Source organism: Schistocerca nitens, chromosome 5 (genome assembly GCF_023898315.1).
Source record: "Schistocerca nitens isolate TAMUIC-IGC-003100 chromosome 5, iqSchNite1.1, whole genome shotgun sequence".
In the NCBI taxonomy this organism is placed as follows: Eukaryota; Metazoa; Arthropoda; class Insecta; order Orthoptera; family Acrididae; genus Schistocerca; species Schistocerca nitens.
The window spans coordinates 793,711,726-793,728,343 of NC_064618.1; the positions used below are offsets into that span (position 1 = coordinate 793,711,726).

Sequence of the window (16,618 nt, forward strand, 5' to 3'; positions counted from 1 at the left end):
TGGGCCATTATTTGTAAAAATAATAACATGTTAATACTAAAATAATAAAAAGACTACTGAACAATACTTTAACATTAAAAATGTGATGATGCAGAATGTGTATAATCTAACTGAGTGATCATCTACATCCATGAGCAGTCAAATCACAGATGGTTTACAAGTGTGTGTTTTGTGTGTTTGTGTGTGTGTGTGTGTGTGGGAGGGGGGGGGGCAGAACTCCTATTGACAAGTAGAAGGGGATAGTTCAGGGTTGTCATCAAATCTTGTACTTCTATCAACATGACAGTTAAGTGGATGATAAGCAAGACATGCAATATAAGCAGATTCAGTGGTAAACAACTCAAGGTTTATCAGTGCATAGGACACTTCACCTGTGAGGTCATGCAGACAATGGGCTTTTCCATGCCACTGTGCAAAAAATGTACTTTGAGTACTTTGATCCAGGGAACAATTTCATCATTACTGTCATCTGCTGTGGGCAACCAAGTGCTGACTGTCACAGGTCTCAACAGTGGCAATATGAATAGTAAATCACTTGCCAATAATTGATGACAACAACCTAGAGTAGCTACACCATTCTGAACCACTTCTTTGCTACAGTGTATACAAGCCACTACTACAGGCATGTAACTCTTCTCACCATCTACCACAGGGTACAGGATGATGGGATCAAAACTGGTTGTATTTGTTTCTTGTGCATCAGAAGTAGACTTTGCTAGTTAGTACAAGAAAAATCTTAAATAGTAACATAACATAGAATTAAACCAATATATGCATGTTCTGGTTAACAAGTGGTAAGAAATAATGATGTATGATAAATATAACCAAAAGAAAAAACAAAATTCCAGTTATTTATTCCATAGTACACAAAGTTTCCTGTATTGTCATCTGTTGTGCATCAACTGAAAATTGAGGCTGAGGGCAACATTTAACTGAAGAGGGGTTAGGGCAAGAGTGCACAGCTTCACAAGGCACAGTCTACACTGCTTAGTGGCACAGAAATCTAAACAAATATGTGATGGAGGGACACATCCTCATATGATAAAGCAGTCATGTATTTTGATATGTATGTGACCTTGCCATAACTTGTTTCCACCCCAATACTATATCATTACAACATTGATTTTTTTCTTTTTATCTTACAATTACCTCAGCCCTTGGTTTATTAGCAGAATCAATTCATATTTTGTCATTGTCACTTAAAGACAATTATCTCTCATTTCCTTCTCCCACATTCTTAAACTTGTCCCCATACCTTTATCCTTTTCTGTTAGCACACTCTCCCCTCACCTCTATACATTTTAGCCCTCCTCCTCAAGTCACCCAAACAACAATGTTCCATTGCTAAGGAGGAAGCTTGTGTGTGTGTGTGTGTGTTTTTCCATATATACTTATATGCATGTGAGACACCACGATGTGTAATGAGTTAAAGAATATATAAATGAAGATTCCATAAACATAATACAGTTATGTTATAAAAGCAGTTGTGGGGAAAATACAAAATGTACAACTAGAACAAAACACATGTTAAGACATCATGCAAGGATTAACACATGTTGTATAAAACCCAATGAACACACAGAAAATATACACTGAAGAGCCAAATAAATTGGTACAACTGCCTAATATCGTTTAGGGTCCCCACGACCATGCAGAAGTGCTGCAACATGACATAGCAAGGACTCAACTAATGTCTTAATTAGTGCTGGAGGGAACTGACACCAAGAATCCTTCAGGGCTGTTCATAAATCCATAAGAGTAGGAGAGGGTGTATGTCTCTTCTGAATGGCACATTGCAAAGCATCCCATAGATGCTCAATAATGTTCACATCTGGGGAGTATGGTGGTCAGTGGAAGCATTTAAACTCAGAAGAGCATTCCTGGACCCACTCTGTAGTAATTCTGGACATGTTGTGTGTCGCGCTGCCCGTTGGAATGCACAACAGACATGACTGGATGCAGGTGATGAGACAGGATGCTTATGTATGTGTCACATGTCAGTGTCATATCTAGATGTATTAGGGGTCCCATGTACACCAACTGCACATGCCCCACACCATTACAGAGCCTCCACCAGCTTGAACTCCAACAGCTTGAACAGTCCCCTGCTGACATGCAGGGTCCATGGGTTCACTAGGTTGTCTCCATGCCTGTACATGTCTATCCACTTGATACAATTTGAAATGAGATTTGTCCAACCAGGCAACATGTTTCCAGTCATCAACAGTTCAATGTTGGTGTTGATGGTCCCAGCCGGGGCATGAAGGTTTATGTCATGCAGTCATCAAGGGTACACAAGTGGGCCTTCAGCTCCAAAAGCCCTTATCGATGATATTTCATTGAATGGTTCATGGGCTGAAGCTTTCTGACAGCCCAGCATTGAAATCTGCAACAATTTGCAGAAGGGTTGCACTTCTGTCATATTGAATGATTCTCTTCAGTTATTGTTGGTCCTGTTGCTGCAGGATCTTTTTCCAGTCACAGTGATGCCGGAGAGTTGATGTTTTCCCGGATTCCTGATATTCATGGTAAACCCACAAAATGGTTGAATGGAAAAATCCCCACTTCATTGTTACCTCGGAGATACTGTGTTCCATCGCTCATGTGCCAACAATAACACCAGGTTCAAACTCACTTACATCTTGCTAACCTACCATTGAATTACCAGTAACGGATCTAACAACTGTGCCAGACACTTGTTGTCTTACATAGGTGTTGCAGACTGCAGCGCCATATTCTGCCTGTTTAAGTATATCTGTGTTTGAATACACATGCCTATACCAGTTTCTTTGGCGCTTCAGTGTATATGCATACGAAGCCTATACGTCTCTGGTGTAAAATTGGTCTAATGAATAAAAAGTTTCTTTATGTAAGTACATGTTTGGTTTATTTTTACATAATACACTGTTCCTACATAGACCTTTGATGTAGTTTGGTAGTGAATTAAAAATTTACTAGAATACTTTACATTTTTCTGTATCTGAGTTAGATCATGGTTTCAGAGAGCACAGAGCTGTCAACCATGAAACACATAATTGAATAAATATTCTGGGAAGTTGTGGAAAGTATCCCAAGTTTCTTAAAAAGATTATAACACGAGGTTCTTGAGAGGGGGGGGATTCTCTATTCATTATTCGGACTACCTTTTATTGCAGAAAGAAAATTTTCTTTAACGTGGGTGAATTGCCCCAGAAGATAATTCCACAGCACATAATACAGTGGAAGTACACAAAATCTGTGGCATTGAAGTCTCCAAATGGTGAGATTGTCCTTTATGGTTTGGATGACACAATGTTCCCAACCAACCGTACTATCTATGTGGACATCTAAGAATTTGGTGCAATATACCCTTTGTATTTGCTGACTGTCATGTACAATAGGTATCTCCTGTGTGAATTTATAACCGATGCTCAATATGACGTAATTATTTTTGCCCAGGTTTACTGTCAGTGAGTTTACTTTGAACCATATTAAGAGCTCTGAAAGTAATTTGTTTGCATAAGCTTCTATATTGGTGGACTGTTTGTTTATCACAGTGCTAGTATCATCAGCAAATAAAGTGAATCTGTTTGTTCTGTGTGGCAAAGATAGCTGATTTATGTTATGAGAAAGAGAATCAGACAAAGGACAGATACCTGAGGGACTCTCTACCCTCATCTGCTTTGCTGCTCTCATCAAAAGTTGCCTTCTGCTTCCTGTCTTGTGTGTAGGATTTTAGCCAGTTAAAACAACTTCCCCTCTGATGCCATAGTAGCATTCTTTGATGCAAAGCATTTTGTGACCAAACTGTCATAAGCCTTAGAAAGGTCACAGACTATCCCAACTGGCTTAATTTTTTTTATCTAGGTATTCCAACACATTGTTTGTGAATGAAAATATGGTTTCAGTTGTGGACTTGTCTTTTTGGAAACCAAACTGTTAGAGATGATGTCAAAGTTATCGAGGTGCCTCTCAGTTCTGGAATGCAGTACTTTCTCAAGGACTTTTGAAGTGTTTTCAAAAGAGAGATGGGATGATAGTTTCTGATTCATGTTGTGTCTCTCTTTTTGTGGCATGGCTTTACTATAACAAGTTTCATTCCATCTGGGAAAACACCTAACACATAGAAGCATTAAATACATGGGCTAAAATTTTGAATAGTTGATCAGAGCAGGCTTTTAGTAGTTTATTGGAAATGTTACCTACATCTGATGGTCCACAGCTTGTTAGTGAGGCAATTGTTTTCTCTCATACCTGGTTATAGGGGATATGCTTATCTCATTTATAGGGTTGGGAGTTTCACAGCACTTTCTAAGGAACTATAGCAGCCTATTTGCTCATCAGCACTTATGAAATGGTCACTGATGGTTTTTGTAATTATCTCTTGGTTACTTATATGTTTATCATAAATTTTTAAAACAAAGTCTACAGGTTTACTGGCACTGCTAACACCTGTCTCATTCCTTATTATGTCCCAAACTGTTTTTTATTACAAAATGGGTTGATTTTTGAGTTAAAATACGAACTTTTTGACAGTTTTGATTGCTTCACTTAATATTTTACTGTGATTTTTATAATGATTTATTTGGGTATGGTTTGCTGAATTTTTTTTTGCTTTAATGTACAATTCATGTTTTTTATGTGGGTTGTTTGGTTTTTTTTTGTGATTTCTTCAGGTTGATTCTAGTTAACATTTTTTTTAAGGACAGTAGACTTCAAATATGATGCAATTTCATTATTGTACAGATTATATTTGGAACTGACATCTGTTTCGGAATATGTGTGACTCAACTTACATTTTGGAGGATGATTTAAAGGCCTTAATTGTTTCAAGGTGGGAATTTAAGGAGATGGGACCTGGATAAACTGAAAGAACCAGAGGTTGTACAGAGTTTCAGGGAGAGCATAAGGGAACAATTGACAGGAATGGGGAAAGAAATACAGTAGAAGAAGAATGGGTAGCTTTGAGGGATTAAATGGTGAAGGCAGCAGAGGATCAAGTAGATAAAAAGATGAGGGCTAGTAGAAATCCTTGGGTAACAGAACAGATACTGAATTTAATTGATGAAAGGAGAAAATACAAAAATGCAGTAAGTGAAACAGGCAAAAAGGAATACAAATGTCTCAAAAATGAGATCGACAGAAAGTGCAAAATGGCTAAGCAGGGATGGCTAGAGGACAAATGTAAGGATGTAGAGGCTTATATTACGAGGGGTAAGATAGATACTGCCTACAGGAAAATTAAAGAGACCTTTGGAGAAAAGAGAACCACTTGCATGAATATCAAGAGCTCAGATGGAAACCCAGTTCTAAGCAAAGAAGGGAAAGCAGAAAGGTGGAAGGAGTATATAGAGGGTCTATACAGTGGCGATGTTCTTGAGGACAATATTATGGAAATGGAAGAGGATGTAGATGAAGATGAAATGGGAGATATGATACTGCGTGAAGAGTTTGACAGAGCAGTGAAAGACCTAAGTCGAAACAAGGCCCCGGGAGTAGACAACAATCCTTTAGAACTACTGACAGCTTTGGGAGAGCCAGTCCTGACAAAATTCTACCATCTGGTGAGCAAGATGTATGAGACAGGCGAAACACCCTCAGACTTCAAGAAGAATATAATAATTCCAATCCCGAAGAAAGCAGGTGTTGACAGATGTGAAAATTACCAAACTATCAGTTTAATAAGCCACTGCTGCAAAATACTAACAAATTCTTTACAGATGAATGGAAAAACTGGTAGAAGTCGACCTTTGGGAAGATCAGTTTGGATTCAGTAGAAATGTTGGAACACGTGAGGCAATACTGACCCTACAACTTATCTTAGAAAATAGATTAAGGAAAGGCAAACCTATGGATCTAACATTTGTAGACTTAGAGAAAGCTTTTGACAATGTTGACTGGAATACTCTCTTTCAAATTCTGAAGGTGGCAGGGGTAAAATACAGGGAGCAAAAGGCTATTTACAATTTGTACAGAAACCAGATGACAGTTATAAGAGTCGAGGGACATGAAAGGGAAGCAGTGGTTGGGAAGGAAGTGAGACAGGGTTGTAGCCTCTCCCCAATGCTATTCAATCAGTATATTGAACAAGCAGTAAAGGAAACAAAAGAAAAGTTCGGAATAGGTATTAAAATCCATGGAGAAGAAATAAAAACTTTGAGGTTCGCCGATGACATTGTAATTCTGTCAGAGACAGCAAAGGTCTTGGAAGAGCAGTTGAACAGAATGGAAAGTGTCTTGAAAGGAGGGTATAAGATGAACATCAACAAAAGCAAAACGAGGATAATGGAATGTAGTCGAATTAAGTCGGGTGATGCTGACGGAATTAGATTAGGAAATGAGACACTTAAAGTAGTAAAGGAGTTTGCTATTTGGGGAGCAAAATACCTGATGATGGTCGAAGTAGAGAGGATATAAAATGTAGACTGGCAATGGTAAGGAAAGCATTTCTGAAGAAGAGAAATTTGTTAACATCGAGTATTGATTTAAGTGTCAGGAAGTCATTTCTGAAGGTATTTGTATGGAGTGTAACCATGTATGGAAGTGAAACATGGACGATAAATAGTTTAGACAAGAAGAGAATAGAAGCTTTCGAAATGTGGTGTTACAGAAGAATGCTGAAGATTAGATGGGTAGATCACATAACTAATGAGGAGATATTGAACAGAATTGGGGAGAAGAGGAGTTTGTGGCACACCTCGACTAGAAGAAGGGATCGGTTGGTAGGACATGTTCTGAGGCATCAAGGGATCACCAATTTAGTACTGGAGGGCAGCATGGAGGGTAAAAATCATAGAGGGAGATCAAGAGATGAATACACTAAGCAGATTCAGAAGGATGTAGGCTGCAGTAGGTACTGGGAGATGAAGAAGCTTGCACAGGATAGAGTAGCATGGAGAGCTGCATCAAACCAGTCTCAGGAATGAAGACCACAATAACAACAACAATTGTTTTATAATTTATGGGCCTGAATACCTTCCACTGGGGCTCAGTTTTATTCTGGCAAATATTAATATTATTAATAATAAGTCTCTGACCATCACAATTACTAATGATTGGTCTACAAAAATTTTATCAATTATGGTGCTTAAACTTGAAGTTACTATGGTGGGAAAGCTGACAATTGTGATGAGATTGTGGGTGTACATCAAATTTTCCAGGTATGTCTTCCAGCTACTGTACATTATGAAGTTGATATTCAAATATCAAGTATAATAATTTTCTTTTACAACTAAATAGGAACAGTAAAAGTGAGTCAGGCTGCTTCAAACAGAGGTCAAGATTCCCTGAAGGTGTCCTAAATATTACTTCAATGAAGAGGATAGAATTACTTACAGAAAGTTCAATGGCCCATGCCTCAAAATGTTGCCGTATACAAAAATCATGGCTCATCTCCTCTCTTCCCAGATGGAAACTAGCTTTTTGATGCTATTTTGTTTACTTACTGTACCTAATGAAGACCAAACCACATGAGTTTACACCAATAACGCCATTCCAGTCCACTTATGTACAAGAATAACTTTTTGAAACTTTTCCTGTCCTTCCTCTCTACATCTTTCCTCTATAGACTGCCTTAAATATCTGTAGTATTTCAAGTTTATACATACATAAAAGTTAAATAATGTTGTATCTGTTATGGACTAACTTTCTTTTGATAATGCTTTTTCAAATTTTGAATTATGTTCAATTCAAGTCAGATGACTTTAATCTCATATCTGACAGCTGACAATCCTTCATGTCCACCATAAGCAGTTTAGTTCATATCCCCAACACCATTTCCTTGATTAGGATGTTACAAGAAATCAGTACAGAGTTAAAATGAAGCTGATAACATCAGTGATACTACATTGGGCTCTAAATTCTCTGCTTCATTTGCTGCCTGACATATTGGGTAAGGAACTGTCCAAATGTTGTCTGGCAAACTCCTTCTGACATATTAGCTATTCTGTATCATCTATCTCAGGTCATATTTGTGTTGATTATCACAGTTACTTTGTTTGTCGCACATAATTTGCTATACACAACTTGCAACTTACCTTGCACTACGAGTGTGAACTGTATGCGGTCAGAGCCCTGAGTATTTTCCACCTGGCAGCTGTAGTTCCCAGCATGAGATGGAGCAAGTTGGTTGATTACTAGCTCTCCAGACTCCCGAAGTGTGATTCCAGGGCCACCTGTGAGGAGATGTCCACTACGATACCACCGTCGGCGAGGCTGTGGTTGCCCCACACACAGACAAGGCATCGTGACAGTGCTATGCCATGGTCTCACAACAACTCCACCAAATGATGAAATACGTGCTGGGACTTGTTGAAAAATATACAGTGAATTACACACTTTAGATTTATCACAAAAATATAACTGACAAGAAGAGTTAAAAAATAAGTAGACAATAAAATAAAACATGCAAAGATAAGAATCAAATACAACTACTTTCTTTTAAAAGTATGTTATCTCTGAAGTTATTGACACTTATAAACTTGGAGTTTCAGAGAAATAATTTTGAGACATCCAATGAAAACACAGATAAGTGAATTTCTGGGAAAAATTTGTGAAGGGTATGAAGTGCTGTTCTTTTTTAAGGTAGGAAGTGCTGTTCCCTTTTAATTCAACATACAGAAAATATTAAAAATGTTGGAAGCAGTATGAGAACACAGAGGAACACCTAGCAGCCTGCTAGGTGCAGGATTGGGAGGTAATGGTCATGTGTGTGTGAGGTGTGCCTGCTAGTTTGCTTGTTTTTCTTGTTTTTGTGAGGAAGGCTTTGGCTGAAAGCTCAGTGTGTAACAGTCTTTTCATTATGCCTGTCTGCAACTCAACCTGTCATCTTTATGGTGAGCAGCAATCTATCCTCTTTATAATTGTTAATGTTCCACCCTGAGTGTTCCATTGTTCAATTAATAATAGTTACAAATGAAATAGGAATATCGGTATGAATGATAACAGTGAAGGGTTGACATAATTTTTGTGGTAACTGAATCTTCAACTTTGTACAGTCTCGTTGTCTTCCCCATAACTAGTATTAATTTCACGCAAATGTCTTTAGTATTATTTCTGCCTTCCTTTCTTTTTCCTCTCGACAAACCAAAGACATATGAATTATTGTTCCACAGATCCAAGGTTCAATACTGTTCTGAACATTTAATTGATTAAGATGCACTAAATACCATGTAAATATGAATTTATTTTCAAACTTGTTCATGTTTATTTCATTGAAGTTGTTATGATAATTACCTCTATTTGTAGGAACCTGTGTCACAACACGTGAACTCTGCCCTTCACCAACTTTTGTAGAAGCTGTGACATAAAACTGATGTTCCACATGCTGCAGTAGATCAGTTGCTTCAAAACTTGTCTGATGACTTGCCAAGTTACGTTTGTTGTGTTTCAGTTCTTCACGGCCATCCACAACTCTGAAAAATGTTGTCAAAACTTCAGTGGATGATTACTGAATGCACAGAGTACTGATGGTGGTCATGATCAGGTTTGCAGGAAACCAAGTGAGTTTGAAGTGGAAGGGCAAGGGTCAAGGAAAAGATGAACACTGTAAATTCCCTTGACAGGTGGCAGCTACGTACTTAGTTCCTGAAGTGATAAGTGACTTTGTATCAACGATATATTAGAGGATGAAGTTTTTATAAATTGGAAAGTTATCAAATGTTGGTTGAGGGAGGGAAGAATTAATAGGATTGGTGGTCCCTGATTCGTACATGAGAACAGCTGTTGATACAGCTCTCATTTTGACATAAATAACTAACTTTTGTGAAAGGATACATTAATTCTACCAGTAATTGCAACAAATAAAACTGATAGTGGAAGAAATCACATTTTTAAATCTAGAAGTCATTTAAAAATCTCCTGACTGATTTTGTTCAACCAGGGCTCTACCCTGGATTGCTGGCAATTGACTTATCAGAATGCACTTACTGGAAAATGTTGGAAGTTCCGTGAGGCTTTTCGCAGATGATGCTATTGTATGCAGAGAAGACACAACATTTGAACATTGTAGTGATATGCAGGAAGACCTGCAGATAATCGACACTTGGTGCAGAGGTTGGCAGTTGACCTTCAATTTCAATAAATGTGACATATTGGGTGTACATAGGTGAAAAGATCCACTATTGTATGATTACACAATTGAAGAACAATCATTGGAAGCAGTCTAGCTATAAACTACCTAGGAGAACACATATGAAGCAATTTAAAATGAAATGACTACATAAAACTAATCACATGTAAAGCAGCTGCCAGATTGAGATCCACTGGAAGATTTTCCAGGAAGTGTAGTCCACACAAACAGGAGATAGCTTCGAAATCCTTCTTCAACCAATACTAGAATACTGCTCATCAGCCTGGGACCTGTACCAGACATTATTCATACAGGAAATAGAGATGATCCAAAGAAGAGCAACACGTTTCATTACTGATTCATTTATTAAGCAAAAAAGTGTAACAGAGATTCTTACCCAGTGGCAGATGCTGCAAGAGAGGCGATCTGTATTGCAGTATAGTTTAGCATTAAATTTCCTGAGGTCATACGTTCCTAGAAGAGTAAACCAATACATTGTTTTCCCCTATGTGTATCTTGCAAAAAGGCCATGAAGTTAATAAAATTAGAGAGATTTCAGGACACATTGAGGCTTACCGACAATTGTTCTCCTGTGAACTATTCACAACTGAATAGGAAAAGCAGGAAATGGCTATAGTACCCAAAGCACACTTCGTCGCACACCATATGGTGACTAGTGGAGTATAGATTTAGATGTAGACCTGATCTAAAGCTTTTCAGAACTGAAATTAAACTTGACAAGACCTGAAATTAATCTTGGCAATAATTTTGGAAATGTGAAAAACTTGAAAATATACAGCCTTTGTCACAAAATCAAAAGTAAAACATTCTACCAAGTAAACATAATTTTGAAATAAAAATTTCTTCACAGGAAAAAAATTGAACCAATAAAAAATTTAGTATGTAAAGAGAGTTGAAAGTACACTCAAAACTGAAATTTTATAGAAATCAGAGAAAAAGTAACAGAACTGTCAAAGTTATGATAACAAGAAATCACCAGGTTGGTTCTTTTACTCACAGAAGACACATTTCTTTTTCCTTAATCAACACTACTCTCTCCAGCACTGCATACTACTACGTATCTGCATTTCCCAAATCTTCCCATTGTTTTGTCATTACAAAACTCTATGCTGCTCCTAAATATTTCATTTATCATCTTTCCTTTAAGAATATTCGCTCTTGCTCTACTTTAGTTTCTTTTCTATGCTTTGGTACTTTTAGTATTATTCCTATATACTCCTCTGGTCTCATACCTTCCTCATATTCTTACACTTTTTTCTTTCCAAGAAAGTTGTGAGAAATGGTTACTTATGCTGCAATATGTGAACAGACATTCCAGCCTAATGAGAAGTACTTCACATGTGATTGCCAATAAGGCTGCACATACTGTACATAAGGATGGCATCTCACTGTAATCTGGATGATTGCCATGCACCTAGTAAAGGGTATACTAAATATTTGTGAAAGGTAAATGAAAAATTTGATCCTAAATGTAATTGTAAAAAGTACACTAACATTGCATGGGCATCTACATAAAAGATATACCATCATAAACTTTGATGGCTCTTTTGAAAATAAAACCTTTTTAGTCCTAAAAATCCACATCATGTTACTACCTTCATTTATGCAAAAGATATAATCTTGTAAAATCAGATGAATCTTTTTATAATATCTTGCATTTTATTAAAAAATTGATTTAGAAACCCTTAAGTTTTCATTGAACAAATATCTGTAACTGAATACTTGATGCAAATTTTCTTTCAAAATGGACAAATATGCAAACTGCAGTAGAACTGTCCAGAATGGAAATAATTGTCAGCAATGTTAACCCCCAAGTAATGTCAGAATTACTTCCAGTGAGATATCATAATACAACCTACATGAAGAATGGTACTGGCCATTGCTCGAGATGCAGTAATTGTCATTATCACTATACACAGAATAAAGGACAGCTAATCTTGCTACTTCAAACTGCTTTGGCAGCAACACAAGAAGGTTTAGTACAACTAGAAGCTGCAACTTGTGTTAATAATGTTAGGGCTGGATCATAAGATGAGCTTACAGCCAAGCCATCCGAATTTATGAAATGAGAATAGAGAAAACGCAATTCTGGAGCTTCAGTTTATCTATCTGAAATGGTTTAGGTGCTTTGGAAAATGTTGACAAAAACATAGACAACAAAACAAATTCAGAACCAGACTGACAGTACAAGACATAAGGTGCAATCTGAGATGACAAACAAATGTTTAAAGAAGATAAAGCTGCATAGCAGTCAGGGGATGCTTACCAGGAAACTAGTATTCTTAAGGCAAGTTCAGACTTCACAGATATCACTGTGATTTAGGCTCTTTGGGGAAGGGCCTTGGAAAAGAATATCATGTAGCAATAATCCAGCATGCAGGCAATAGTTTGCACCACAATTTCAATTATTCAATTGAGGATGACAAGAGACATATTGCTGAGCATGCCACTTACACTAGTGTGGAGAGCATGTCACCCTTTGAGTGATATATTAAGCTCTGGATGAAGTAGTATGTATAACACAATAATTCATAGTGGGAAAAATATATGTAAAAACAATAATTCATAGCTTTGACAATACCTTAGAAGAGACGTACATACATAGTTGAGTATGAGTTATTCATCATTTCTCACTCAGTACATCATACACAATAAGATTTGCTTTTGAACGGTTCTGGTAAGATGACACTCGTATGCCTAATTATCGGAAATCTCAGGTCTCATCACAGCAGTATCAACCTATCCAAGTGATTTACAATGTATTTTCAAGGAATTTTTTAGGATAAACTCATTTGATAGACAAAAATACAGAATAAATATAGTTATAGTTGAAACAGCTGCTGACAAAACGACAGAGTGTAGCTTGAACTTAAAATTGACATTTAAGATTCATTTAGCATCCGCTGTCAAAATATTGGAACCATCATTAACAAAAAGGATGAACTACTGATATAACAGTATATGTAGATTATCAGCAGTTGTACTGTGCATATCAGAATAATACATAGAAATCTCTGAAACTAAACGGATACATATCTGATAGACACTAGCTAGTAATGTACTACTGTAGAGTCTTCATGGGTAAAGACAGAGTTGTTATACATACAAAAATAAAGTTAAGTTCAAGGTCATTTAGACCGATTAACTTTATGTTGAATAGTTCTTTGAATGGTGAACCACAATAATGGATTAGGAAACACACAAACAAATAGGATTATCTATACCAATTGCCTATAGGAATTTCTTTAATTATGTAGTACATATGCCACACATCATGCTGAAAGTGTGTTGGGTCATAGACAGGCACAATGAAAAAGAATACTTGAAATATTTAAGCATCCAGACAAAGCCCTTCTTCAGAAGTAAAACACTCTCACATTCACACAACAACAACAACAACTAACACACAGACTACAGCCTCTGTTGGTGTGGATAGTGAGAATGAGGTAGAGACATGTAGTGGAGAGGAGGAGGGATAAGGATAGGGATAGGGGAAGGGGTAGGGGTGGGGAAAGCTACTACTACTATCATCTGTGTGAGCATGCAAAGATGTGGTGGGGACAGGATAGGGCCACATCAGGAGGCTGTGCTCTGGGGAGGGGGAATTGGAGGGGGGAGGAGGAGGATGAAAGGGAGGGAAGAGAAGCAGAGAAGAAAGTGGTATAGAAAATATGTGTATACAGTACTGGGAGCCAGGAAAGGGAGGGGCAGGTGACAAAGAGGGACTAGCATTGGTTGCAGCATGGGGGGGGGGGGAGAGGATTATGGGAATGAAGGATATGTTTTAGGTTTTAGGGAGAGGAGTTCCCACCTGTAAAACTAAGAAAAACTAGTATTGGTGGGAAGAAGCCAGATGTCACAGGCAATGAAGCAGCCATTAAAGTGGAGCATGTCATGATGGGTGGCATGTTCAGCAAGTGGGTGGTTCAGTTGCCTCTTGGCCACAGTTTGGCAGTGTCATTCATGTGGACAGACAGCTTGTTAGTAGTCAGGTCCATATACAATGTGGCACAGGAGTTGCACCTAAGTTTGTAAATCGCATGGCTGCCTTCACAGGTGGCCCTGCCATTGATGGGGTAGGAAATGCCAGTGACAGGAGAGGAGTAGGTGGTAGTGAGTGGATGTGTGGTGCAGGACTTACTTTCAGATGTATTGCAGGGAATGAGCCCTGAGGCAAGAGGTTGGGAGATGGGATGGAAAAGAATGTTGCATAGATTAAGTGGGTGGAGGAATACCAATGTGGAAGGTATGGGGAGGATAATGGAGATGATATTCCTCATTTTAGGGCAGGTTGAGAGATGGTCAAAACCATGGTGGAGAATGTTATTCAGTTGCTCCAGTCCTGGGTGGTACTGAGTCATGAGAGGGATGTGTGGCAGATGATAGATAACTGGGGAGACAAGACAGGGGAGATCTGTTTCTGGATAAGGTTGAGAAGGTAATTGTGGTCTGTGAAGACCTCAATGACATCCTTGGTATAATTGGGGAGGGACTGCCTGTCACTACAGATGCAATGATGACATGTTACTAGGCTGTGTGAAATGGACTTCTTGGCATGCAAAGGGTGGCAGCTGTTCAAATGGAGGAATTGTAGGTGGTTGACATATTTGATGTGGCTGCTGGTACTGATGTAACCATCCTTGAGCTGGAGGTTGGCAGTAAGAAAGGTGGCTCACTGAACTGAGGACCAAGTGAAATGAATAGGGGAAGAAGGTGCTGATGTCCTGGAGGAATGGTCCAGATCATTAAGATGTCATCCATAAAACTGAACTAGGTAATGGATTTGGTATTTTGGATGGTTAGGATGGATCCCTCCATATGGCCCATGAATAGAATAGCATGCTTGTACCTCTGGCTGTACCATGGATTTATTTGTATGTGATGCCTTCAAAGAAGAAGTAATCATGAGTGAGATTATAGTTGGTCACAGTGACCAGGAAGGATGTTGTAGATTTGGAGTAAGTTGGGCACTGGGAAAGCTGTGTTCAATAGCAGCAAGGCCATGGGCATTGGGGAAGTTAATGTAGAGGGAGGTGGCATTAACAGTGACACACAGGGTGCTGGGTGGTACAGGGGCAAGAAGTTTGGAGAGTCGGTGGATGAAATATTTGTACTTTTTTTGTAGGAGAGTAGGATACAGATAATATGCTGAAGGTTGTGGTCCAGAAGGGCAAATATTCTCTCTGTGGTGGCAGAGTAACCAACCACAATGAACTTTAGGAAGCACATAGAATGTAAAAGTAGAGGGAGTGGTGGGGAGAGGAGAGAGAGGAGAGAGGGAGAGGGAGAGGGAGAGGAGAGAGAGAGAGAGTGAGAGAGAGAGAGAGAGAGAGAGAAACCACAGTGGTGGAGGCTTTATTGGCAGGTAGGTTTATAAGAAGGTAAGGGTTAAAACTTCCTGGCAGATTAAAACTGTGTGCCCGACCGAGATTCGAACTCGGGACCTTTGCCTTTCGCGGGCAAGTGCTCTACCAACTGAGCTACCGAAGCACGACTCACGCCCGGTACTCACAGCTTTACTTCTGCCAGTACCTCGTCTCCTACCTTCCAAACTTTACAGAAGCTCTCCTGCGAACCTTGCAGAACTAGCACTCCTGAAAGAAAGGATATTGCGGAGACATGGCTTAGCCACAGCCTGGGGGATGTTTCCAGAATGAGATTTTCACTCTGCAGCGGAGTGTGCGCTGGTATGAAACTTCCTGGCAGATTAAAACTGTGTGCCCGACCGAGATTCGAACTCGGGACCTTTGCCTTTCGCGGGCAAGTGCTCTACCAACTGAGCTACCGAAGCACGACTCACGCCCGGTACTCACAGCTTTACTTCTGCCAGTACCTCGTCTCCTACCTTCCAAACTTTACAGAAGCTCTCCTGCGAACCTTGCAGAACTAGCACTCCTGAAAGAAAGGATATTGCGGAGACATGGCTTAGCCACAGCCTGGGGGATGTTTCCAGAATGAGATTTTCACTCTGCAGCGGAGTGTGCGCTGGTATGAAACTTCCTGGCAGATTAAAACTGTGTGCCCGACCGAGATTCGAACTCGGGACCTTTGCCTTTCGCGGGCAAGTGCTCTACCAACTGAGCTACCGAAGCACGACTCACGCCCGGTACTCACAGCTTTACTTCTGCCAGTACCTCGTCTCCTACCTTCCAAACTTTACAGAAGCTCTCCTGCGAACCTTGCAGAACTAGCACTCCTGAAAGAAAGGATATTGCGGAGACATGGCTTAGCCACAGCCTGGGGGATGTTTCCAGAATGAGATTTTCACTCTGCAGCGGAGTGTGCGCTGGTATGAAACTTCCTGGCAGATTAAAACTGTGTGCCCGACCGAGATTCGAACTCGGGACCTTTGCCTTTCGCGGGCAAGTGCTCTACCAACTGAGCTACCGAAGCACGACTCACGCCCGGTACTCACAGCTTTACTTCTGCCAGTACCTCGTCTCCTACCTTCCAAACTTTACAGAAGCTCTCCTGCGAACCTTGCAGAACTAGCACTCCTGAAAGAAAGGATATTGCGGAGACATGGCTTAGCCACAGCCTGGGGGATGT

At 39.3% G+C, this 16,618-nt stretch overlaps 1 protein-coding gene across 1 annotated transcript in view; it reads right to left on the minus strand.

Annotated features, from left to right (window-relative positions):
* Positions 1 to 16,618, minus strand: part of LOC126260723 (Down syndrome cell adhesion molecule-like protein Dscam2) — a 329,702-nt gene that overhangs the window by 95,588 nt on the left and 217,496 nt on the right. The window contains exons 17-18 of the mRNA XM_049958060.1: positions 9,214 to 9,392; positions 8,016 to 8,285 (exon numbers count right to left, since the gene is read on the minus strand). Of these exons, the coding sequence (XP_049814017.1) occupies positions 8,016 to 8,285; positions 9,214 to 9,392 (449 nt within the window). The remainder of the gene's footprint in view (positions 1 to 8,015; positions 8,286 to 9,213; positions 9,393 to 16,618) is intronic.